The sequence below is a fragment of the Rhincodon typus genome, chromosome 11, assembly GCF_021869965.1.
Source record: "Rhincodon typus isolate 14 chromosome 11, sRhiTyp1.1, whole genome shotgun sequence".
Lineage (NCBI taxonomy): Eukaryota > Metazoa > Chordata > Chondrichthyes > Orectolobiformes > Rhincodontidae > Rhincodon > Rhincodon typus.
Window position 1 is genome coordinate 38,861,708 of NC_063342.1, and position 24,702 is coordinate 38,886,409.

The window sequence follows — 24,702 nt, forward strand, 5'->3', positions numbered from 1 at the left end:
TATGGTATGGTATTGTGTTTTCACTGGGCATTCAAATATCCATGAATTTACCCTGAAACACGTTATCCTCATATTTTAGAATACTAATTGAATTCAGAATAATTTTATCTTAAATATACATTACTCAACTTGTGTTGAAATCCTTAATTTCAAAGGACATCTCAAAACTCTAACATCTTGCTGGCTGCCCTCACTAAAGTAATTCTAACCTTCTTGACTGAATGTAATATATATTTAAATTGTAACTCTGTACATTAAGAAATTGATGTTTACTAAATTTTTGCGATTTTCTGTTATAATCCATTTCTGTTATGATACATTTGACATTACGTATTTCTTAGTGGACTATAGCTACTAAATTAAATATGCTAACATACGGAAATGTTTATAAATTGAACTTAATTTACGGGGTAGACTAGCTCACGAGTAACTTTAAGCAAGTTACGGTTGATCTTACTTCGAGCAGATCGCTTGCCAATTAAAACTACTTTTGTACTTGGAAATATTATTATTGATGATCTGAGTGTTGTGAAGAGTTGACTGTCTTCTCCTTGATCTCCTGAAAGTACGTTCAAACCCATATTAAGTCTTTAAAAAGATAATAATATAGAATAATATAGACAATGAGTTCTAAATGAAATGTATTTTGGGATGGAGTGATTTCTTCAATGTTTATAGTGTCTCTGCACCAAATTGCAAAATAATACTCTTATGTCAGGTGTGAGTAACTGAAATTGGAATTGTGCGTTCATGTGCCAGAAAATTATTCTCTTTGCTGCAGTAATGCAGTTCTGCGAGAACTCTGTGTTCTCTCAGGATTTGCAGCACCTTTTTAATAACTAACCCCAGGCCTGTGTTTCAATGATGAGCATTATTTCCTTTCCTCCACACCACACAAAGTAGAAAACATGGCAGTTCTCCCATGAGAGAAATCAGGAAACTGTCTCTTAAAGATATTTTAAATATATTGCAAGGTAAGTTGAATGATCCTCTCCTTTCCTTTCCATGCTTTTTAAAATTCACCTGCCCTGCATTTTGCCACTTTTTACAATCATATGAAAAATATTTTATCCATTGTGCAATTTTTGCAGCTTTTGCCTTTAATTTTGAGTGACTTTTCAGCCTGGTTGTTAGTACATTTAGCATGGTAAGGTACAGAGGCATCAAGATGCTTTCTGTATTTACCCCATTGGGTCTGTCTGTCCCATGGGTTGGAGAAAGAATGTATATTGGATGATTTGTATTTGGATCCAAATTCTGTTGGATTCAAAGTCTCCCAACTTTACTAAATTATGTTCTAAATTTTAAGTCTGCAATGGATGTTGTAATTACCTTTGTAGACATTAATAGAAATATACCTGATGACTGTGTTGCTTTGAAATTTGTTGTGATTTGAATTCTTGAAATACTTCTTCAGGATAGCATATGACATTAATCTTTTGAATTGTTATGCTTTAATTCCAACAGCACGAATTCTAACCACAGCTGACCAAAGAGCACGTGAAGAATCCTAGCGCTTTCAAAACACTGGCTATTGTGTCATTTGTTATTTTCTAATCCCAGAGTAGGGGAATGAAGCTACTCAGGAACTCACTCCATTTGAGTTGTACCAGTAGCTTGATTCTTAGTTTTTGGGTGCTTGCGTGAACCATCGATACTATGCTTACATATAGTGTTAAGCAGTTTTGTGCTCCTTATCCAAGGAGAGATAGTCTTGCATTAGAACCCGGTTAGAGAATGTTCATTAGATTGATTCCTGGGATGAAGAATTATTTGTGGTCTATACTCATTGGAGTTCAGAAGAATTCCTAAGGAGACTTGACAGCCTAGATGCTAAGAGGATGTTATTAATCTAGAACCAGGGAATGTCCCATTTGATACACATTGGAAGAGAAATTTCCATTTGCTCAACATTTGTTACTTTTTAAAATTCTCTACCTCAGAGAGCAGAGGAGGCTGAGTCATTCAGGGCTGAGTTCATTGGAATTTAGAAGAATGAGAAGCGATCTTATGGAAACAAAATTATGAAGGTCACAAGATAAGATAGAAGGAGGAAGATTTTTCCACTGTGAGTGAAACTAGAACTAGGAGCCATAACCTCAAAATAAGGAGGAGCAGAATTAGGACTGAGTTGAGGGGGAACATCTTCACCCAAAGAGTTGTGAATCTGTGGAATTCCCTGCCCAGTGAAGCAGTTGTTACTGCATTGTTGAATATTTTTAAGGCAAAGATAGATTTTTGAACAGTAAAGGAATTAAGCGTTATGGTGAGCGGGCAGGTAAGTGGAGCTGAGCCCACAAAAGGATTAGCCATGATCTTATTGAATGACGGAGCAGGTTTGACGGACCAAATTGCCTACTGCTGGTCCTACTTCTTATGTTCTTATGAGTTAGACAGATTTTGGACATATAGCATATAGGAGATTTCAGGGTTACGGGATAGACCAGAAAGTCGATTGCGCCATGATCAAATCAACCATAAATTTATTGAATGGTGGAATAGGCTCAAGGTCATGACTGGCCTACTCATGTTTCTAACGTTTTTATGTACCCTGATGCAATACAATGCAGTGAGCTGCACTCATATAGAGGAGAAGGATGCATATTTTAGACATTACTAGGCTTATATTTCCCAGAATTTAAATGGGCATGGGTTGTTTCAAAGTTTTCAAGGTATTAGAAGAATTGATGGGGCTGATTAGGTGAAAATATTTGTGCTGGTTAAGAAGTCTAGGACTAAGAGCATAATCTAAAAATTAGAGCCAGGTCTTCCAGGATTGAAGCTAAGAAAGACTTCTTTCTACACACAAAACTGGTTTGGAACTCTCTCAACGGCAATTGATTGTTGTAGATTTTAGAAATGAGATTGAAATATTTTGCTAACAAGGTACTTTTAAGAGATGTGAGACAAAGGTAGGTGCGTGCAGTTAGGTCACACATTAGCCATGACTATACCGCAGAACAGGCTCAAGAGGCTAAATGGCCTACTCCTGTTCCTTTGTACATTGTTTTTGATTGTGTTTTAATGCTCAGTCCTTCACAATTGAAGAATTTTGCTTCTATATTTGTGTCCCCTAGAGATTCAGCTGGAAGTTTACAATTTTGATTTGGCCTATTTGAAGCTTTACCTTTCCGTACATATCAACCTAGAAAATAAAGTATAATGATAACACCGTGTGGAGCTGCAGGAACACAGCAGGCCAGGCAGCATTGGAGGAGCAGGAAAGTTGACATTTAGGGCAGGACCCTTCTTCAGAAAAAGAAGTATAACTGGTCACTGGTTTCAAAAAAACCTGATGTAGTCCTCAAAAAAATTAACAACTCAAGATTGATCCTACCAGTAGAAACAAGTACCAATATATACACAGCTGTAGATCGTTGAACACCTGAAAAGTTTATGGCTGATCTCCACAATATCTGCTCCATATCCTGTAATGTAAAAACAGAAATATGTCAGTCTCTGGTTTAAAATTTACAGTTGATCAATCATCAATTTCTATTTGCAGAAGAGTTCCAAACTTCTATGACACATAGCATGTAGCAATATTTCCTAATTAAACTTCAGTAAGGCGTAACTCTAATTTTCATACTGTGACCCCCTAGCCCTAGACTCTCCAACCAGCAGAAGTAACTTTTTTTCCATTTTGTCTATCTGTCGTCTTAATATCTTGAAAATCATCCGATGTTCTGCTAAATTCCAGGAGTACCACCCTAATTTGGGAAATGATTCCTTATAATATAATCGTTGGAGTCCAGAAATTATTCTGATAACCCACACTATATTCCCCGCAAGGCCAATATATCCTCCCTAAGTAAAACATAGAAATTGCTGGGAAATGCAGAAGGTCTGCCAGCATGTGTGGAGAGAGAAATGAAGTTAACTTTTTTCAAGTCTAACGTAGCTGTTCTTCACAACTTTTTAAGGTAAGGTTGCCAGAACTGCGTCAGAATTCCAGATTAGCCTAATGAAGATTTTGTATAGCTGAAGCATGACTTCCAGTACATTGCTTTCTAGTGCTCTAATTCCATTAGCTTCTTTGATTGTTTGTTCATGTCATTTTAATAATCTGTATATTTGGATCCAAATTTTATTTGGATCGCAGTGGTTTCTAGATTTTCACCATTTAGAAAATTCCCTGTTCTATCCTTTTTAAGTTCAAAGTGGAGGATCTCACATTTGCTTTGATTGAAATCAATTTGCCACAGTTTTATCAATTCACTTAATTTTTCCTTCCCTTTGTGTTTTTTTGCTTCTGTCTACATTGCCTGCATCACTGCCTATCTTTGTGACACTGACAAATTGGAGCATATGGCTTTCTATCCCATCCCATTCATAACAGCAAATAATGGGAACCCCAACACAGGTCACTCTAGGATGTTGCAATTCCCATCCTTCCAATCAGAATACCTGCTCATTATACCTGCTGTTTATCTCCTTGCATAATTTCCACACCAAACCAACAATTTGCCTTCAATTTTATCTTGTAGTCTCTTATGAAGGATCTTATCAAATACCATCTGAAAGTCCAAAGAAATAGCATTCATTTGAATTCTCCTGTCCAAACTTTAATTCACTTCTTCAAAAAAAAATTAGACTTATTATGCATGACCTACTCTTTGCAAATAACCTCTCATCAGCTGAAAATTTGTCAAGATATTCAGTCATCTTATTCTTAATTGTAGATTATGATATTTCCAAACAAAACAGATATTAGCCTATCTTGTCTATAATTGCCTGGTTTCTCACTGCCACATTTCTTAAATAGCAGGCTCAGGATGGAAATGTTAGCATGGGAGCAAGATGATTTATTGAGATGGCAAGCAGCTAGGACAGTGACCTGCTATAGTTTTCCAATGAAGTTCAACACAAGTTGGAGGACTGGAGTCTCATTTTCCAGTTAGGCTCTTTAAAGGCTCTAGGACTTAACAATGAATTGATCAGCTTCAGAGCATGGCCTGTGTCCTCTATTTTAATTACTCCATCAACCCTAGAGCAGTGTCCCATTTCCACCTTATTGGCTTTGCGCTTAGTTGAGTGGGTCCATTTTCTCCTTTTCCAACCTATCATTTGCATCTGTTCTACATCTTTATCTCTCCTTTGCCATCATGAGCACTCCCTTTGTATTTTGCTCTGGGCACCCTCACCATTTGTTCCACTCATTCCTCCTCCTTCTCCTCGGTCAACAGAATGAAAATCATAATTTCCCAATTCCTTTCAGCTCTGAAGAAGTCATATCAGACAAGTAATATTGATTGTATCTTTCTCAACAGATGGTGCTAGACCTGCTGAGTTTCTCGAGCACTTTGTTTTATTTCAGAAAAGCACTCTGTCTTGCCAGATGGATTTCACTGAAACAGTGGACCCTGTTCCATTCCATGCCCTTTCAAATACTTTTTTTTTAAATTGACCAGCAATGACTCCAGGATCAGTGAATAAAAGAATAAAATTCTCCTGCAAGGCAGAAAGGGAACAAATGGATACTGACACTAACCTTTTGTCATCAGAGCTGTCCAAGTCGTAAAGGGAGTAGCTGCCAGATGGGGAGGCATGAGCACCAACATGAGGGAAATCTGACCTAATCCCCAACAATTTACCTGTCACAGATGTATCTGATCATGATGGCATTGGTAATAAATTATAATAATGACAATCCCATTTTCAGATTCAGGACATTTTATTTCGTTATGTGGCACTAGTGCTAAATTGGAGAGATTCAGAATCAATCTAGGAGCTCAAAGCTGCGCATCCAAGAGACACCAAGAGCCATCGTCAGCAGCCCAATTTTTATTTTGCCATAATCTATAACCTTGATGTCTGCATGTTTCATAGACTGTGATTGCCATTAACCAATCAACTCTGGTTTAAGAAGTAATGTAGATGAGCATCTCAGGAGCAGCACCAAGGAAATCTAAAAATTAGTTGTGAATCTGGTGAAGCCACATCAAGGGGCTGCATTGCATTGCTGAGTCATAGAAATGGCATATTCTTGATGGCGAAGCAATCTTCTACCCAACACATAAGATCAATGCTCACCTATTTAGCCAAACTTACAAAAGTGTTAGATTATTAAACAACAAGTGGAAGGCAGAAGCTAAATGAATATTCTTATCCCAAATGAAGCTGGAGCCTAACCCAAAAGACAAGTTGAAACATTTGTGGCCATTTACAGCCAGAAGCACTTAATGAGTGATCCATTTCAGACTCTTCCTGAGGTCTCCACTATCACAGCCAATCTTCAGTCAATTCAATTAATTCCACGCGATACCAAAAAATGATGGAACACATTGGATACAGCAAAAGTTATTGGCCCAGAGAAGAATGTGTCTCTCTAGTATTGAAGACATGTACTCCAGAACAACATGTGCCTCTAACCAGACTTGTTTCAATAAAACTACAATTGTGGCAAGTTTCCCAAAATATCAGCTGCTATCCAAATTTGGAAATGTATATAAACTGCTTAGAGTTATAGATGTACAGCACAAAAGCAGAGCCTTCGGTCCAACTCGTCTATGCCAACCAGATATCCTGAATAAATCTAGTCCCATTTGTCAGCATTTGGCCCATATCCCTCTAAACCGTTCCTATTCATGTACCCATCCAGATGCCTTTTAAATGCTGTAATTGCACCAGCCTCCACCACTTCTGGCACTTCATTCCATACACGCACAACCCTCTGCATGAAAAAGTTGTCCCTTGCGTCTCTTTTAAACCTTTCCCCCTCACCTTAAACCAATGCCCTTTAGTTTTGGACTCCCCCACTCTGGGGAAAAGACCTTGTCTGTTTACCCTATCCATGCCCTCATGATTTTGTAAACCTCTAAGGCCACCTGTCAGCGTCCGATGCTCCAGGGAAAATAGCCCCAGTCTATTGAGCCTTTCCCTGTAAGTCAAACCCTCTAACCCTTGCAACATCCTTGTAAATCTTTTCTGAACCCTTTTAAGTTTCACAACACTCTCCCTATAGCAGGGAGACCAGAGTTGCTAACCGTACCTCCTATGTTCACATCCAATCATTTACATAACTGTTGAAAAGCAGTGGACCCAGCACCGATCCTTGTGGCACACTGCTGGACACAGGCCTCCAGTCTGAAAAGCAAACCCCAACCACCACTCTGCTACCTTCGAGTCAGTTCTGTATCCAAATGGCTAGTTCTCCCTGTATTCCATGTGATCTAACCTCACTAACCAGTCTACTATGTGGAACCTTGTTGAATGCGTTACTGAAGTGCACGTAGATCACGTCCACCGCTCTGCCCTCATTAATTTTCTTCATTACTAATCCAAAAACTCAATCAAGTTAGTGACACACGATTTCCTGCACACAAAGTCATGTTGTCTATCCGTGATCAGTTCTTGCCTTTCCAAATACATGTAAATCCTGTCCGTCAGGTTTCCCTCCAACAATGTGCCCTCCACCAATGTCAGGCTCACCGGTCTATAGTTCCCTGGCTTTTCCTTTCTGAAATAATGACACCACCTTAAACCAAACTCCAGTGTTCCAGCACCTCACCTGTGACTATCGATGATACAAATGTCTCAGCAAAGGACCTAGCAATCACTTCCTGAGCTTCCCACAGAGTTCTAGGGTACACCTGATCAGGTCCCGGGGATGTATCCACCTATATGCGTTTTAAGCCATCCAGCAGCACCACCTCTGTAATATGGACACTTTTCATGATGTCACTATTTATTTTCCCATGTTCTTGTCAACACTGTTGCAAGCTACTCATTTAGTATCTCCCCCATCTCCTGCGGTTCCACACATAGGCAGCCTTGCTGATCTTTGAGGGGCCATTTGTCTGCCTAGTTACCCTTTGTCCTTAATGTATTTGTGGAATCCCTTTGGATTCATCTTAACCCTATTTGCCAAAGCTATCTCATGTACCCTTTTGCCCTCCTGATTTCCCTCTTAAGTATACACCTACTGCCTTCATGCTATTCTAGGGATACACTCGATCTCTGCTGTCTATACCTGACATATGCTTCCTTCTTATTATTAACCAAAACGTCAATTCCTGTAGTCATCCAGCATTCCCTTCACCTACCAGCCTTGCCCTTCACCGTAACAGGAATATACTGTCTCTGGACTCTCATTTTCTCATTTTTTAGGCTTCCCATTTTCCAGCCGTCCCTCTACTTTTGAACATCCACCCCAAATCAACTTTTGAAAGCTCTTGCCTAATACCATCAAATTTGGCCATCCTCCAATTTAGAACTTTAACTTTTAGATCCGGTCTATCTTTTTCCATCATTATGTTAAAACCAATAGAATTATGGTCACTGGCCCTGAAGTGCTGCCCCACTGACACCTCAGTCATCTGCCCTGCCTTATTTCCCCAAGGGTAGGTCAAATTTTGCACCTGCTCTAGTAGGTACATCCATATACTGAACCAGAACATTTTCTTGTACTTACGTGACAAATTCCTATCCATCCAAGCATTTAAAACTATGGCAGTTCCAGTCTACGTTCAGAAAGTTAAAATCCCCACCATTACCATCCTATTATTCTTATAGATAACTGAGATTTCCTCACAAATTTGTTACTCAATTTCCTGCTAACTATAGGGGTCCTGTAGTTCAATCCCAATAAGGTGATCATCCCTTTCTTATTTCCCAGTTCCACCTAAATAACTTCCCTGGATGTATTCCCAGGAGTACCCTCCCTAAGTACAACCATAATATTATCACTAATAAAAAACACTGCTGTCCCTCCTTTCTTGTCTCCGTATCTACCTTTTCTATAGCATCTATACTCTGGAACATTAAGCTGCTATTGCTATCCATCCCTGAGCCATGCCTCTGTAATTTCCCAACCATGCTGTGAGTTCATCTGTCTTACCTATTAGGCCACTTGCATTGAAATAAATGCAGTTTAATTTATCAGTCGTACCTCATTCTCTACATTGTTGCTGCCTGCCCTGGCTGTTTGACTTGCTCCTTTTCCCAACTGTACCAGACTCAGACTGATGCCTTTCCTCACTATCTCTGTGGGTAGCCCTCACCCCACCACACACCACGACTAACACCACCAGTACTTCAAATCCTCCCAAGCAGTTAGCAAATCTCTCTGCCAGTATATTCATCCCCTTCCAATTCAGGTGCAATCCATTCTTCGTAAGGGCATTTCTACCCCAGAAGAGACTCCAGTGATCCAAAAATGTGAATCATTCTCCCCTGCACCAGCTCCTCAGCTACTCATTCATCTGCTGTATCCTCCTAATCCTACCTTCACTAGCTCGTGGGACCAGGAATAATCCAGGTATAACTCCCCTCAAGGACGTCCTTTTCAAATTCCTGCCTTACCTCCTATATTCTGTCCTCACAATTTTGTCCTTTTCTCTTGCTATGTCTTTAGTTCCAGTTGTATAACTACTTCCTGCTGGCTTCTCTCCCCTTCAAGAATAGTCTGCACTGTCTGAGTTATCCTTCATCCTGGCTCTGAGGAGGCAGTACACTATTCTTCAGTGCATCAAAATCCTAGAACTTGCTCGTACTGTGGGAGTACTTACATCGGAACATGGAACAGGAATAGGCCATTCCTGTTCTGCCATTTAATACAATCATGACATCAATGCCTTTTAACCACATTACCCTCATGATCCTTCTACATCATTGATAATCAGAAGCTATCAATCTCTGCCTTAAACATACTCAAGACAGAGCTTCCACAGCCTTCTTGGATAGAGAATTCCCAAGATTTGCAGCCCTCTAAGTGGGGGAAAATATAATTCCCCTTATCTTGGTTTCAACTGCCATCCCCCTTATTTTGAAATTGTGTCTCCTGGTTCGAGTCTTCCAACAAGAGGCATCTTACCTCTATCTACTAAGCCTGTCCCTTTAAATACCTTGTGGATTTCAATGAGAACATCTGTCGTTTTTGAAAACTCTATGGAATACAGGCCCAGTTTCCCCAATGTCTCTTCATATGACAGTCTCATCATCCAGGGACAAGTCTGGTGAACTTCTGTGCCACTTTTCCTGAAGTAATGAGACCAAAACTGCATGTAGTACTTCAGGTGCAGTCTAACCAAACTTCCAGATGTTTTTTAATCAGCCAGTTCAGAGACATTATTAGGCGCTTCTGGAACAGGGATGCAGAGACACTCCCAACCAAGTTTATATACAATTGAAACAAGACTTTACTACTACTACTGTTCCAAAATCCTCTTGCAATAAATTTTCATGTTTCATTAGCCTTCCTATTAGTTTGTTACATCTGCATGTTAGCATTCTGTGATTTATTAACAAGGGCCTAGTTCCTTTTATATCCAGATTTTCCACACACTCTCAGTTTGAGAGATACTCTGCACATCTGTTCCTCCTACCAAGTAGGCATCCTCACATTTTTCAACATTATATTATATCTGCCATGCTCTTCTCCATTCACTAAGCTGGTCCAAATCCTCTTCTCACCACATTACATCACCCACACAGCTTTTATTCCCAATTAGCTTTGTATTGTGCACACTTCTGACAATATTATATTTGGTTCCCACATCTAAATGACTGATAAATGTTGTGAACATCTGGAGCTCAAGTACTGATCCTTGCGAGAGAGCCCACTCATCACAGTCTGCCAACATGAGAGTAACCCATTTGTTCCTACTCTGTTTTCTCTGTTAGCCAATCCTAAATCAAGTACATCTCTTCTTCTCCCAAGTGCTATGTAAAACACATGAACTGCAATGAGTCACCACCATCTTGTCACTTGCGACTAAGGATGGGGAATAAATACGAGACTCCCCAGCAATATCTATATTCTGAGGTAGACTTTTTATAACAAAAATTGGGCAATCTCATATTGTTCTTTCCTTTAACCAACTGCACAGGCTTTTTAATGCTTTCAGTCCCCAAAACCCTTCATTTAATAATGCATGAGTGTCTCTTCCTCCATTAAAATGCTGCTCCCAGATTCTCCGCCCTTTCCCTCCAGTTGCATTCTCACTTTCTTACCCTTTGCATTCCCTCTTCATTACCATACATTTTCCTATTTCTGTTGTACTCATGCTTGAGTCTGGATGTCAAACACGGGATTCCCTTCTCTCAGTATTGATAAGAATCCTAATTACAGATAGTAAAGCCTGTATGCTGTAGGCCAGAAATCTTTTATTCCAAAAGTTACTGCTTCAAGGACACAGTGGACACTATTCATGGCATTAACACCAGCAATGATATTGAATGCAAAAAAAATCCCAGTCCAGTGTATTAGTTCTCAGGTGGAGCAGGTTGGTGGCTGGAAAGTGTTTATGGAGCTAGAGAGAAGCAGTTTGGTCTGTACTGATTTTTTGCCAGTATAAACTGACAGCCAAAGTATGCAGAATTGCATGCAAAGCTGTTCTTTCTGTAAACCCCTTTGTATTCAGCGGACAATCTATCTTGAATGAAAACATGTGAACTCAGGTTTATTTTCCCTGGAGGAAAATATGAAGTTTCCATTCTTTTTAGCTTTTTCATCAATTCAAAGTTTAGGTAGTTCCACTGCTGAACAAATATTTAATCTTTAGCCTGATACGTAAACTGTTGTTCATTGGCTTTCCATTCAGTAAGTAGTATGTAAGAAGGACTTGACCCCTTATAACAACTAGAGGAAGTGACAAAGGATTTTCATTTGTCATGCAAGTTATCACCATTCTGATTTCTTCCAGAATTTTTAAAAGTTTTCCAATAGTAAGCCAATTTTTTGGAAAATGCCTCAGCATGATAGCAACTTTGCTCATCTTGGAAAGGAGTCTGAACTTTTGGACTTGGAAGGAACAGAATTGAGCTCCCAGTTAATGAACAAGATGTGGATAGACAGTTATGAAGATGATGTATAAACTGGTCTAAATCAACAAAGTTCTCTGGTAGGACTTTATATTTGCATTGACATTTTACAGACCCTCAAGCTACAAAGCAGCATGCTGTTGATACTCTTAATTGGGATCGCAGTCTTCAGACCTGGGCAACTCTCCAGGTAAGGTTTCCAGAGCTCCTAGTTAGAGGAAAATCAGTCTTTAGGAAACAGACTGCAGAGATATTGAATCTTTTGCCATTTTACCCAAAACACAAGCAGAACTAAGTATATTTGGTGCTCTACATGTGACTGCTTAGGAACTGCCTTTACAGGTGATTGAACATCATGTCCAAGTCCAAGAATATTTCTTTAGGGAGCTATAATATTCTATATAACTGGATTCAGTGCTCTTGAATTGATGAACCATCTGATTAAGAACTCTGAATAAGTTCAAAGTGTGAAAAGGATGTCCAGCTCGTTGAAATACCCTAATGAAACATCTTTATCCAGACTCTACCTCCAGCTCAAAACCAGTTGATTATGTACATTTGTCTCGTTGCACTACCGTTGTAAACTTGCAAGATTGCACTGTACTAAGAATAAGTAAGATAGAACTGCAGACTGTATTGTTACCTTTCAGTTTACAGATTGTAATTCACCCCTAACATCACTTGATTTCATCCTTGTCACTGCTCATCTGCTGTAACTCTCATTTCTAGACTGCACTCTTCAAATGCTCTCCTCACTGGTGTCCCTCACAGTACCCTCTGTAAACTTGAGGTCATCGAAAACTCTTGTTCGTGTCTTAACGCAGCAAGTCCTGTTCCCAATCACTCCTCTGCTTACTGATTGACTCCCTGTCAAAATTCTCATCATTGCTTTCAAATCTTTCCATGGCCTCACTCTTCCGTATCTCCACTTCCACAACCCTCTGAGATATATACGTTTCTCTAATTCTGGCCCCTTGTGCATTCCAACTCAATTGACCCAGCATTGATGTGCCTTTAGTTGTCTAAGATCCAGGCTCTGAACATGCCCATCTCACTTTTCTACCTCTGTAGGTCATTCCCGTACTTTTAACTTGCTTCTTAAAACCTGGATGTTGGAACAAGCATTTGATTATCTGTTCTAATGACCCAAATTTTCCGATGGCCAGATAACTGCTTCTGAAGCATAGATAGGTGTGCATGTAGGCACCCTGTGGAATCCCTGTGATGGACTCCAAGAGAATTTCCCTGGAAATTGACGATTCTGCTAGACAATTACCTTTCGCCTGACATTGTCTGAGGGTATCCTTTTAAATTGGAGAGTTCAGAGGGTTCTGCTGAAGGTAAGTACATAGTTACTCAGGACAAAGTTAAGCTTTTAAGTAACAAGTCTAACTCCGATCTAACTATTAAACTGAAGCCCCAACTTACCCCACATGTACCTAACTACTCTGCCCAAGATCCTTGTATCCCACAGACCTTGATCCAACTTGACCCTCCCCGACACTCAATATTTCCTCCAGACCCTGCCCAAGCCCACAACCCAACACCCTCCTGTCCGCCAGGATCCAATGCAAACTCCTGTCCCTTTTGGACCAGACCTCCGCTGGCCTATTCCCGACCTAACATTGCCTTGTGCTTTCCTGAGACCTAATCCTCCACCCACCTCAGAATGTAAATATTCCCAACCTCTTCCCATCCACCTCCATCCTCACCACCAAACACAAACTCCCATTGCTTTGGACCTGGCAGACAACCCATCACCCCACTCGTACCTAATCTTCACACACGTTTCCAGATTCAACACTCGGCAACCCCATCCCTACCTATCAACAGGCCAATTATCTCCTGCTGCCCTGTCCTACCCTAGACACTCCACAACTTACCTGGCTTCCGTGTTAATCTATTGAACTGACCCCTTACCCCCTTCCTCTCAGCACCCTACTAACCGAGCACTCTACCCTCCTAGCACCCTAACTTCACACTTACCTTACATATTTTCCCTTTGACAGCAGTTGACAAGTAGCTATGATGCTGCACCTGTGCTTTTGAACAGATGGCAACTGACTGCTGTGATAAAGGGGACATGGTTTGCCTTAAACACAGAATGATGGAGAAACTTCACAGGTATGGCAGCATCCGTGAAGAGAGGAACACAGTTAATGTTCCGTCAGTTCTGAAGAAGAGTCATGCTGGACTTGAAACATTAGCCCTATTTCTCTCTCTGCAGACACTACTAGACCTGAGTTTCTCCACCATTTTCTGTTTACTTCAAGTTTCCAGGATTCACAGCATTTTGTCTTTATACGTAGTTTGCCTTTGCCTGGCTCTTTTAACCGATGAGAGACCTGTCAGATTAGAAGTACAGCTCTGCATTTCTGAAGGAGCTGTGATCAGAATCTACTATGAGAATGCAGAGCTTTTTTGTGATAAAAAAGAAGAAAGAGAGTCACAATCTGCTTGAGATTGCTCTTTCTGCTTCTTGGTAAATCCAGCACAATATTGTTTTAGGTGATTCGGTGTTTTACTTTATTTTGTAATGTTTCTGTGAAGTGCCCTGGAGTACAGGAATGAAGACATTTTTCTACAGTTCTATAGCACTTTTCTGAGAGCACAGCTGGAATACTGTGCACCGATTTATGTTTGGATTTTTCTGTGGGCTTTGAACCTGGCCCATGTGGTTTTGTGCTTTCTGAAATACACACTTAGCTCATGTGTGACTGCCTTCAGTTTTAGTCTTTTTCATTGAGGTTTCATGCTTGACAAATTTGTTAGAATACTTTGAGGAAGTAACAAGCAGTGGATTCAAATAATAATGGGGAACCAGGAGGAGGAGTTGAATAAATACTTTGGTTCAACCTATTTTTTGGATATGGGGGTTGGTTATCTTAGTTAGCTGGATGGCTGGTTTGCAATGCAGAGTGATGCTAACAAGCATGCATTCGATTTCCATACTGGCTGAGGTTTCTATGAAAAACTCTCCTCCTCAAATTCTTCCCCATGCCTGAGATGTGGTGACCTTAAGGTTAAACTCTGTAACGAGAGAGCAGCCCTGTGATCCTCTGGGACTACGATGACTTTACCTTTACCTTTATTTGGTTATATTTGGATTTTCAGAATGCGTGCCTTATAATACACGTTAAGCTGCTTAAGAAGATAAGAGCCCATGATGTTGCAGACAGCATGGTTAGAGGTTTGGTTAGACAGAGTTGGGAGAAAGGAGGCATTTTAAGTATGGAAATGGTAACTAGTGGAGTGCCATAAGGATCGGTAACTAGAGCAACAATTATTTACAATCTATATTAATGAATTGGATGAGGAAAGTGAATGTACTACAGCTACGTTTGCAGATGACACAAAAATAAGTGGGAAGGCCAATTGTGAGGATGACACAGAGTCAACAGAGGGATGTGGACAAGTTAAGCAAGTGGGAAGAAACTTGGAAGCTGGAAAAAATGTTGGAAGATGGGAAGTTATACATTTTGGCAAGAAGAATGGAGGAGCTGTAAAAGACTAAAGAATGCTACAGCACAAAAGGGACTTAAGACTCCTCGTGGATAAACCTCAAAAACTAGCATACAGTTCAGTGGGTAATAGGTAATGGAAATAGCAAATGGAATATTGGCCTTTCTTTTAAAGAGAATTTAGCATAAAAATAGGAAGGTCTTGCTCAAATTACACAAGACATTAGTCAGACCACAGCTGGAATACTGTGAGCAGTTTTTCCTTATCTAAGGAAAGCCTTATTGGCACTGGGGGCAGTCCAGAGAAGGCTCTTTAGACTCGTCCTGAGCATGAAGGGGCTGTCTTTTGAGGCCAGGTTGAGTATGTTGGACTTGTACTCATTGAACTTTAGAAGAAAGAGAGGTGACCCAGTAGAAACATACAAGATTTTAGGGGATTAGGCAGGTTAGATACAGAAAGGCTGGCTTCCCTTGTAGGAGACTTTAGGACCAGAGGCCACAATCTCAAAGTAAGTCGTCGTAAAGATAGAAATGAGGAGGAATTTCTTCTCTGAGAGGGTAGTGAATCTGTGAAATTCTTTAGTGGGCTGTTGAGGTTAGGCCATTAAGTATATTTAAAGCTGAGATAGATCTTTAATTAATAACAATCCAGTGTTATGGGTAAAAGGAAACAGGAATGTGGGTTTGAGGATTATCAGATCAGCCATGATTAAATTGAATGGCAGAGCAGTCTTGATGGGCTGAATGTCCTCCTTCTGCTCCTATGTCATGTGGTTTCATGCTGTCACTGTGTGTCCATGGAGAAGAGCATCTGCTGACCTGAAATCTTTTGTACCTTTTGAAACCCATAATGGCTGCTGAGACAGTAAAAACTACATTGCCTAAAATTGATTGAAAGGAGAGATACCTCATTGCTATTTCAAAGCAGAGTGCCCATCAATGATTGGAGGTATAAGATGAAGAGAGCATTCAAAAGCAATGCCAACCAGAGCTGTCTGTGAATTTAAATCACAGCACAAAATATGACAGAAAATGATGACAGGCCGTCTAAAATATTTTTAATGCCATATAGTACTTTTTAACAATTGGAAAATGAATATTATGCATGACTGCCTAACACAATTGTGGTCAACATAAGAGTCAACTTACCCTTGCAGAACTCAGGTCTGAGTTCCTGCATTAAACACTATTGTATTATACACATATAATATTTGATTTAATTTATTGTAGTCACATGTAACTGATTGCAGCCTGCGGGTCAGGAAGCTGGGGATTCAGTTGCAGAGGATGGAGCCGAGACCTAGGTCTTGGAGTTTTGAGATTCATTTGGAGGAGATAATGGTGTTGAAGGCAGAGCTGTAATTGATGAATGGGAGCCTGACGTTGATTACAGTGACATTTGAAGTTGTCAAAACATTTTATGCTTGCCTTTTGAATATTCTGAATCCGTAGCAGTCATCCGCAATGATCACAAATTCTCTCAAGGCAATGCATTTTTTTTAGGTTCACGAAAGAAGATTCCAAAGGAGAAAGTGGTAAAGCAACAGATACACACTTAACTATTGCAGCTTGCAAATCAGAAGAAATTGAGAGATGAGAGTGGAACTGAGATGTGAGAAGGAACATTGATTCATCTTCAGCCTCATTTTACTCTTAGTCATAGTCACTCCAGTAATATCCAGCATTAGAAATAGTAGGAACTGCAGATGCTGGAGAATCTGAGATAACAAGATGTAGAGCTGGATGAACACAGCAGGCCAAGCAGAATCAGAGGAGCAGGAAGGCCGACATTTCGGGCCTAGGCCCTTCTCAAGATGAGGATATACAACTGCTTAGGCGATATTGTCTGTGATTCGATATCACCACGTCCTGCAAGAAAGATTTGAATGTGTGTATTGCAATCTGTTTTAGTGATGTGCCTGTTATGGTTGAATAGCTGGCAGTATGTACAAGTGGATCAGAAAGTTGTAACAGTGCTCAATGTGTGAGGGTGAGGTGAAGCTATGAATGTGAAATATGAGTTATGGTTGATTTTGAATTGATTGAAGTGAGAGAGACCAGTGGTGTAATCAATGGGGTATAGCATTTGAAGATACATTCACTGATCATGATTGTGCATGTGAAGTAATTGAACTTCTTGCCACACTCATGACATCGACTGTGGTGGGTATCTGCTCCCACTCCCTTTTCAGTGTCTACCTGCCTGGAGGGCCTCTCTTCTCTTGTCCTGATCCTGCACCAAGCACTCCAATACTGCATCAGGGAACTTTGGTGTATGCGCATTGTGTTATACCATTTTTGAGCTATTCCCAGGTCAGACGCATTCTTCGAATGAATTACAGCACTTGCTCCAATCAGAATAACCCTCCCCTTAAGACACGCAGATTGCCTTCAAGTAGTGCAAGCTAGCTTGAACTCATCCAAACTTTTCACAATTTGGCAGTTCAGCTTAGACATGAGCTGCTCGATAGTATGCAAAATGCTGGTTGAATGCTGCTAACATAATGGTTCCTGTGATTAAGTATTGTAAAACACTTGTTATGGTGTGGAATGCACTGTCTGGAAATGTGGTGGGGACAGTTTCAAATGAGGCTTCCAAGAGGACATTGGATGATTATTTGGATAGAAATTGTGTGCAAGGATATGGGGATAAAGCAGGAAATTGGTACTAGGTATTGATGCTCATTTGAAGAGCCAGTGCAAACATGATGGGCTGAATGGTCACCTTCTACACCATAACAAATTTGTGATTATAAATTTTAATGGTAAATTTGGATTCCGAAAAGGAGAGCATCATTTTTTAAAATAAATTGACAGTGTTAAAAATTTAATTTACAATCTTTGTATATGCCTGCCTTCGCTGTATACTCTGGAACCTGAAGGACTAACGTATTGAATAGCATGCTTGTGTCACAAGGTGTTACAACTGAAAATATTTAAGAGAGGCATGTTCCTTGAGAGAAATGTCCATATTTTCAAAACAAAGCGGGCATTGATGCAAACTTCCAAATTTTCTATTTCAGTCCAGTGGCTGAGTGGTAGTTGGCAGAATAGAAGTCTTTGCCCTATCCTATCATTGCAATCTGTATCCTCGTTCTTCAGTGCCACTGTTCTTGACACTGATCAATTTTACATCCCAACATCGGCAGGTGTCCTCAGCCCTTGTGTACTGTTCTCTGAAGTTCTGTCCCTCGAACCCTCTGTCCATATAACACTTTTAAAACAACTTCTCAAATTTAATCTCTTTAATCAAGCTTTCCATCACATCTTCTAACTTCTTTGTTAGCTTGCTGTCTATTTTCTTTACAGTTATCTGTGCCATGCCATGGGATAGTATTTATGCTATGGTCTGTGTATAAAAGTACAAGCTATTGATTATGCTCCACTTTCTTTTGATGGCACCAAGTTTGCAATATTTCTTTACCATATCTCTAGAAGAAAGAATGCAAGCACCAATTCAGAATCATAAAATGTGTAATGTTACTAAGTATATTCAAATTCTTCATATTGTAGAGTAAAATCATATCGTTTTATTGACATTGCCTAAACTAAATGTCTGTTTCATTTCCTGTACTGCTGCTCTCACCCATTCCCTTATTGAACCATGATATCGTCCCTGGCCCTCACCTTCCGTCTCAGCTGCTTTCACATTTATTGGAACATCGTCTGCCATTTCTGCCACCACTGACACATCATCTCATTCTTTCGCCTTTCAGCCACCCCTCAATTACTCCCAACACGCCTCCCTTCATACAGGACTTTCCCATGCAAATTCAGAAAATGAAAACCTGTGCTTTTATGTCCTCTTTTCCTATAGTCTGATTCCAAAAAGCAATTTCAAGCAGTTTATTCTTAGTTCTTTCAATTCAGTATGCTGTATTCACTAGACATGATGTGGTCTTTTGCATACAGGGGAGAGTAGACACAAATTGGATTGCTGTTTTATGGATAACTTTGTTCAGTTTTGTAAAAAGATTGCAGTTGCCTGTCGTCTTATTTCTCTGCTCCACTCTCATTCTGACTTCCCTGTCCTCGACCTCCTGAACTGTGCTAACAATTTTAAATATAGGTTTGTGAGACAGCAACTCATCTTTCAGTTAATCATAACCTTTAACCCCATTTTTTCATATGTTGTAATGATTCTGCTATTTTCTAATTACGCCTGCTCCAGATCCATCTCTTGTTTCTTCACATCTCCTTTTGCCTTACACGACCTTTTTGTCATTTAATCTCTCATGACTTCACCATTCTCACAGTCTTTTTGTCACTGTCTTTTTGTTCTTCCCCCGCTACCTTTTCTCTGTGTAAAATCTTATTCATTTTTGACAAAAGATCATTGACTTGAAATGTTGACTCTGTTTCTTTCTCCACAGATGCTGCTTGATCTGCCGAATATTTCTAGCTATTTTATTTGAGTAATTTTAAATCGCTCTCATTTATCTTTCAATAATTGTAGCACGCTGATCATTTTCAAATGCAGTGCAATGCAATGGACATCTGGTGCACATTCTTATTTTGGAAATGTATTTCAGCCTTGAAAATCTAACTATTTGAATGTATGTGATATGTATATATGCAAAATATTTGTTTAATATAGTACTGTGTATTGCAAACAACCCACGTCTTAACAGTCATGATCTTGAACATTGATATAAAAAAAAGTAGCCTAATTGTTCTGGTTTTCGAGTTATGAGTACCAATACCAAATTGTTCAAAACAAAACAAAAATGCATGTCCACTGCATTGATTATACTTCTTTTTGTTTGTTTCAGATTTGCAGAAATATCTTTGCAGGGTCTCCCGTTTTGAAATGATCCAAAATATCTTTATAATATCTATATACTGTCAACAAAATCAAACAGTATGTTAAGGGTAGTCTTTAAAAACAACTTATTGAGCAGTATAAACTAGAATTGAAAACTAGCCAAATGCCACTTGCGAGATACCTTTATAAAACTTGAGCATAGACAAAATGCTACTGTTTTGAACTGCAAGACAAACCAATCATGAAGTAAATTTGTATTCACTCTTGCACGATGTAAGAGTATCTGATTAGCAAAGATTAATTAACTTTTCACTTACAATCATATTAATACTTTTAATTTAAAATGAATACAGACATTTAATTCTCTTTTTTGAATTTAGTACCCTTGTACCTGCCAAATTGAAAAGCTTTTACATTTTATTCTGAGTTCAAAGAATTTTTGTTCAAAACAAAATTTTGAATTGTTCATCAAAACTGATTTGATTTCATAATATTACAGGCTATAACCAGGTGGTTATAAGAATTAAGAAATTACAATGAGTCAGCTGCTGAGTTGTTTGTCGGATGATTTCATATCTACAATGTACAATACAAAAAGTAGCAAATAAATGGACCTGCATTATAGCTTTAGACCTGAATCTTTTTGAACCATGTAATTGTGTAAAAAATGTGTGTTGGTTATTAGAGTAAAACTGAATACACTAGAGGGTGCCATAAAAGTTGCACTGTCCTTTAAGGAACTAATTTGAAATGTTTCATTCCGATGATGTTAACGAGAATCTGGGAATGTGGCATCAGCTTTATGACACCCAAGGTTGCTCACGTATAATCTGAGCCCTTGTTCTTTTTCTCCTTGATAGATTTACTTTCAGAGGAATGGCAGTGGGTGATAGAATGAGGTAATTCTATCTACTTAACAGTACTGAAGATTGGATTATAACAGTTTAAACCATGTTTTTTCTCATATAACCCATGATTGCTCTTGAAGAGACAGTGCTCCTTCTATTTCCTGCCTATGTGTAGTTAAGGTGAGGAAAGACAGTGCAAACAAACGTAACCTGTTTGACTACTACTTACTGGTGATTATATGCAATTTATAAAGCCTTCAAAGTCAGGTACTAAAGATTTAAGGGAATGATTTACTCTCGGCTATTTTAGCAAGTGAACACATGATGCCTCTTTTGTTGGGCTGTTGTATGTGTGTCACTCTTAAAATTGTAAACAAGACGTGTCATGAAGTACATTTGACATTTGCTGTTATTATCAACAGTATTTTCTACTCTATAATGTAGAGCTTCTACCTGAATCTCCACACTAATATTCTGAAGTCTCAATTTAATTACAAGTATAGAATACCAGGATGGCATTTTAAACCAAACTTTTTTTTTCTGTGCCCTTTATAGAATTACTAAAGTGACCACATTTATGTAATTGTGTTGCCAGAGAATTGAGATGAGAATGGCTTGACATTTTTCTCTAAACTCCTACAAATTTTCAGAATAGTAAAATATTTAGTGCCATTTTGTTCCAGCAAAATTTAAGTCTAGATTTAAGGAAGTGACAGTAAAACAAAATAGTGTGTGAAATAGAATGTGAAATTAAATTGGCGAGCTAAAAGAAATCAGGATTACATTTATGAATAAAATGGAGATGTTTATTAAAATAATCACCCGTCTGTTAAATACTTCTAATGTAGAAAATACTGAAAAGAAAATCCATTTATGACTAAGATTATTTTTTAGATGTAGGCTATTTTTGGGCCGAGCACAAAGCTTCTCAACTTTGGATAGGTTAGTCTGCTTATAAATTCCTCTTATCCATCTCCTTTCAATTTCTCTGCTCTCCTCTGCCCCTTTCTTTTCCACATTAACTCACCACCTACACACACATATGGTAATTCCCTGACCAAAGAAGCAATGATTCTTTGATTGAGGTACCAGAGGACTGCTGATGGTCCTAGAACTGTATTCCAGCAACAGTCATTGTGAAAACGTTAAATTGCACACCATGCTCCTAGTAGGGCTAGCTCTGACACATTTTTGAATCACTCCAATCTATTGGTTGTTTTTTTTTTTGAAACCTGCTATTTGATAAATACATGACATCAAACCTAGTAGGCTTTTGTACAACAGTAATTCAAGGAGATCTGGGCTCTTTGCTGATTTCACTTGTTTATATTCCCCGCCACCCATCTCTTTGTTTTGATTTATCTTTCATGAAACGCTATTTCACAGAGTCGGTTAGACAATTTTCACTTTATGTATACTCCATGTTAACAAATGTAATTTTTTGTGAGGATCCACTGCAAAATGTTTGTGTGTGAATGACAATTCAGGACAGGGCTATGTTCAGCTGTGACCCTTTTGTTTAGAAGTCAGCTGACTCCTGTGGTACCATCACAGGAGAACCCTGTGCCAGAAGCCTGAAAAATAGAGTAAAGCAATTGATTGTCTTCAGGACTGAAGTCATGATGTAGGGTGAGCATAATTTAACCACACTTGACTGATCACCATTTGGTCTGGATGTGACTGAAGATGGTTAGGGAGGGGAGAGGAAGGGGAAGGAATACAGTCTCTTCAATCTTAAATGATCAATTTGTTTATCAGTGTTGTCCATTTTAACCCCACTGCCTGTCACATACTTTCATTACCCTAATAGCATGTGTTCTTTGTGGTATAGTTGTTTATGATCTGTAATTCTGATTTTTTTTAAATTAACCGATGAATTGATTTTAAAAATTGATATTAATTCCACCTTAGATTAAGATTGCATGAAAAAGTAACCTTCATTTTGGTCTGATAAACTGGTCATTTTGGGTTGTTCAATCAGAATGCAGTTGTACTGGCAGGTTTCTTGAGTTTCCTATTAAATATTAAACCTTCCATGTAGCACATTACAACTTTTCTGACTGAAAATATAAAATCAAGGCATTGCTCTTTGTGCAAACTAATCAATATAGTGCCACATTTTTTGAGCAGTAATTGTTTTAGTCAAAGATGGTGTGCAAAATTAGTTGAGGAAGAGGCAGAGATGGAGGAACCTTTGCTCCGTCCGAAACTTGGATTGATGACTTGTTTTTAAAAGTCTTTCAATGTAAACCTGCATTTATATTTTAGCACAAGTATACTATATTGGTATTTACCTGCATTGAAATTTGAGTAACTCGTTTCCTCAAAGGAGTAAAACCTAATATAGGTATCTCCCTCATAGCCTTGTAGTGATGTCCCCCAAGCTTGTGTAACTTGTACAGATTGCAAACATAAAACACACTATATCTTGTTGAAGTCACAATCCTCCTCTAATTAAACTACCAATTAATTTTCCTGTACCATGAGAGACAAACCAGGCCCTGTAGATCCCTAGAAGGAAAAAGGATGATGGCAGCAAATCTACCAGATTTATCTTTTTAAGTTGTGGTGAAGATCCTTCATACAATGATCCTCAATAACTACCAACCTTGCATTAAGTTTAAAACCACAACAATCAACGCAAACATTAATTTCTAAACACCGTATATTTAAATTGGCATAAGAGGACCGGCAATAAGTTAGCCAAATACCCCCCCACCCACCCCCCAAACTAACTGTTGCACGTTTCTAGCACACAACATGTCTGCTAAACATATCTTTCAGATTTGGGCAGCATGGTGGTTCAGTCGTTAGCACTACTGCTTTACAGTGCCCAGGGACTCAGGTTTGATTCCAGGTGACTGTCTGTGGAGTTTGCATGTTCTCCCTGTATCTGCATGGGCTTCCGCCGGGTGCTCCGGTTTCCTCCCACGGTCTGAAGATATATAGGTTAGGTGGATTGGCCATTTTAAAATTGTCTGTAGTATTCAGGGATGTGTAGACTAGGTGAATTAGCCATGGTAAATGCAGAATTACGGCAATAGGTTTTTGGGGGCTAGGTCTGGTTCGGATGCTCTTCGGAGTGTCAGTGTGGACTCGATGGACTGAATGGTCTCCTTCCACACTGTAGGGATTCTATGATTCTATCTGGTTGAGGCCACAGTTAACATATTCACAAAGCAACCTTTTTACTGCACCCCAACTCTTAATCTCCGATTTAAAGTTAACAAGTTCATTATGGTGCAAACTATTGTATTTTTCCCATCATAATTACTGAATATTTCCAGCTTTAAACTAGAGATTGCAAATTCATTTTCAAGTGATTCATTATCTCAGTGTTGGTATCCAGATAGCTATATTTGTGACCGGTTTAAAACTGGTCTCTCTCCTGTGCAGCATCCTTTTCCATGCCTTCTATGCATTCCGTGCCCCATGCACCTTCCCCCTCTCTCCCAACCCATCAAGTATTCTCCCCTTCTCTGCTACACCCCCCTTCTAATCCTGTCTCTCCCTCCTCAACTCTCCCACCCCACTGCCCTCCCTCTCTCATCCACCCATACCACCGTGTATCCTCCCTCTCTCCCCGCTCCCCTCCGTCCCATGCTAGCTTCCTATTTCCCCTCCAAAAGCCTTTGCAACTCCACTGTCACCCAAAGCTCTTGCAACCACCTTCTTTCTCTCTGATCCCTTCCACTGGAGCCTCCTGCACCCCTTGCACTTTTCCTCCCATTACCTTTCTCAGCCTCCCCCTATATCCCATCATTATTCGAGATAACAAGGTGTAGAGCTGGATGAACACAGCAGGCCAAGCAGCATCAGAGGAGCAGGAAAGCTGACGTTTCGGGCCTAGACCCTTCTTCAGAAA

General features: G+C 39.4%; 2 protein-coding genes across 5 annotated transcripts in view; both read left to right on the forward strand.

Annotated features, from left to right (window-relative positions):
* The window catches only part of LOC109922026 (DDB1- and CUL4-associated factor 6-like), a 44,830-nt gene extending 25,172 nt beyond the window's left edge, over positions 1–19,658 (forward strand). The window contains exon 3 of one of the 3 annotated variants that reach the window (XM_048602745.1): positions 19,598–19,658. In XM_048602745.1, the coding sequence (XP_048458702.1) occupies positions 19,598–19,643 (46 nt within the window). In that variant the 3' untranslated portion in view covers positions 19,644–19,658. Of the gene's footprint in view, positions 1–1,467; positions 2,134–11,876; positions 11,954–19,597 lie in introns of those variants that run through there. The other 2 variants (XM_048602746.1, XM_048602747.1) reach the window with 2 other exon arrangements.
* Positions 1–24,702, forward strand: part of LOC109920316 (DDB1- and CUL4-associated factor 6-like) — a 111,227-nt gene that overhangs the window by 63,856 nt on the left and 22,669 nt on the right. The window lies entirely within an intron of this gene.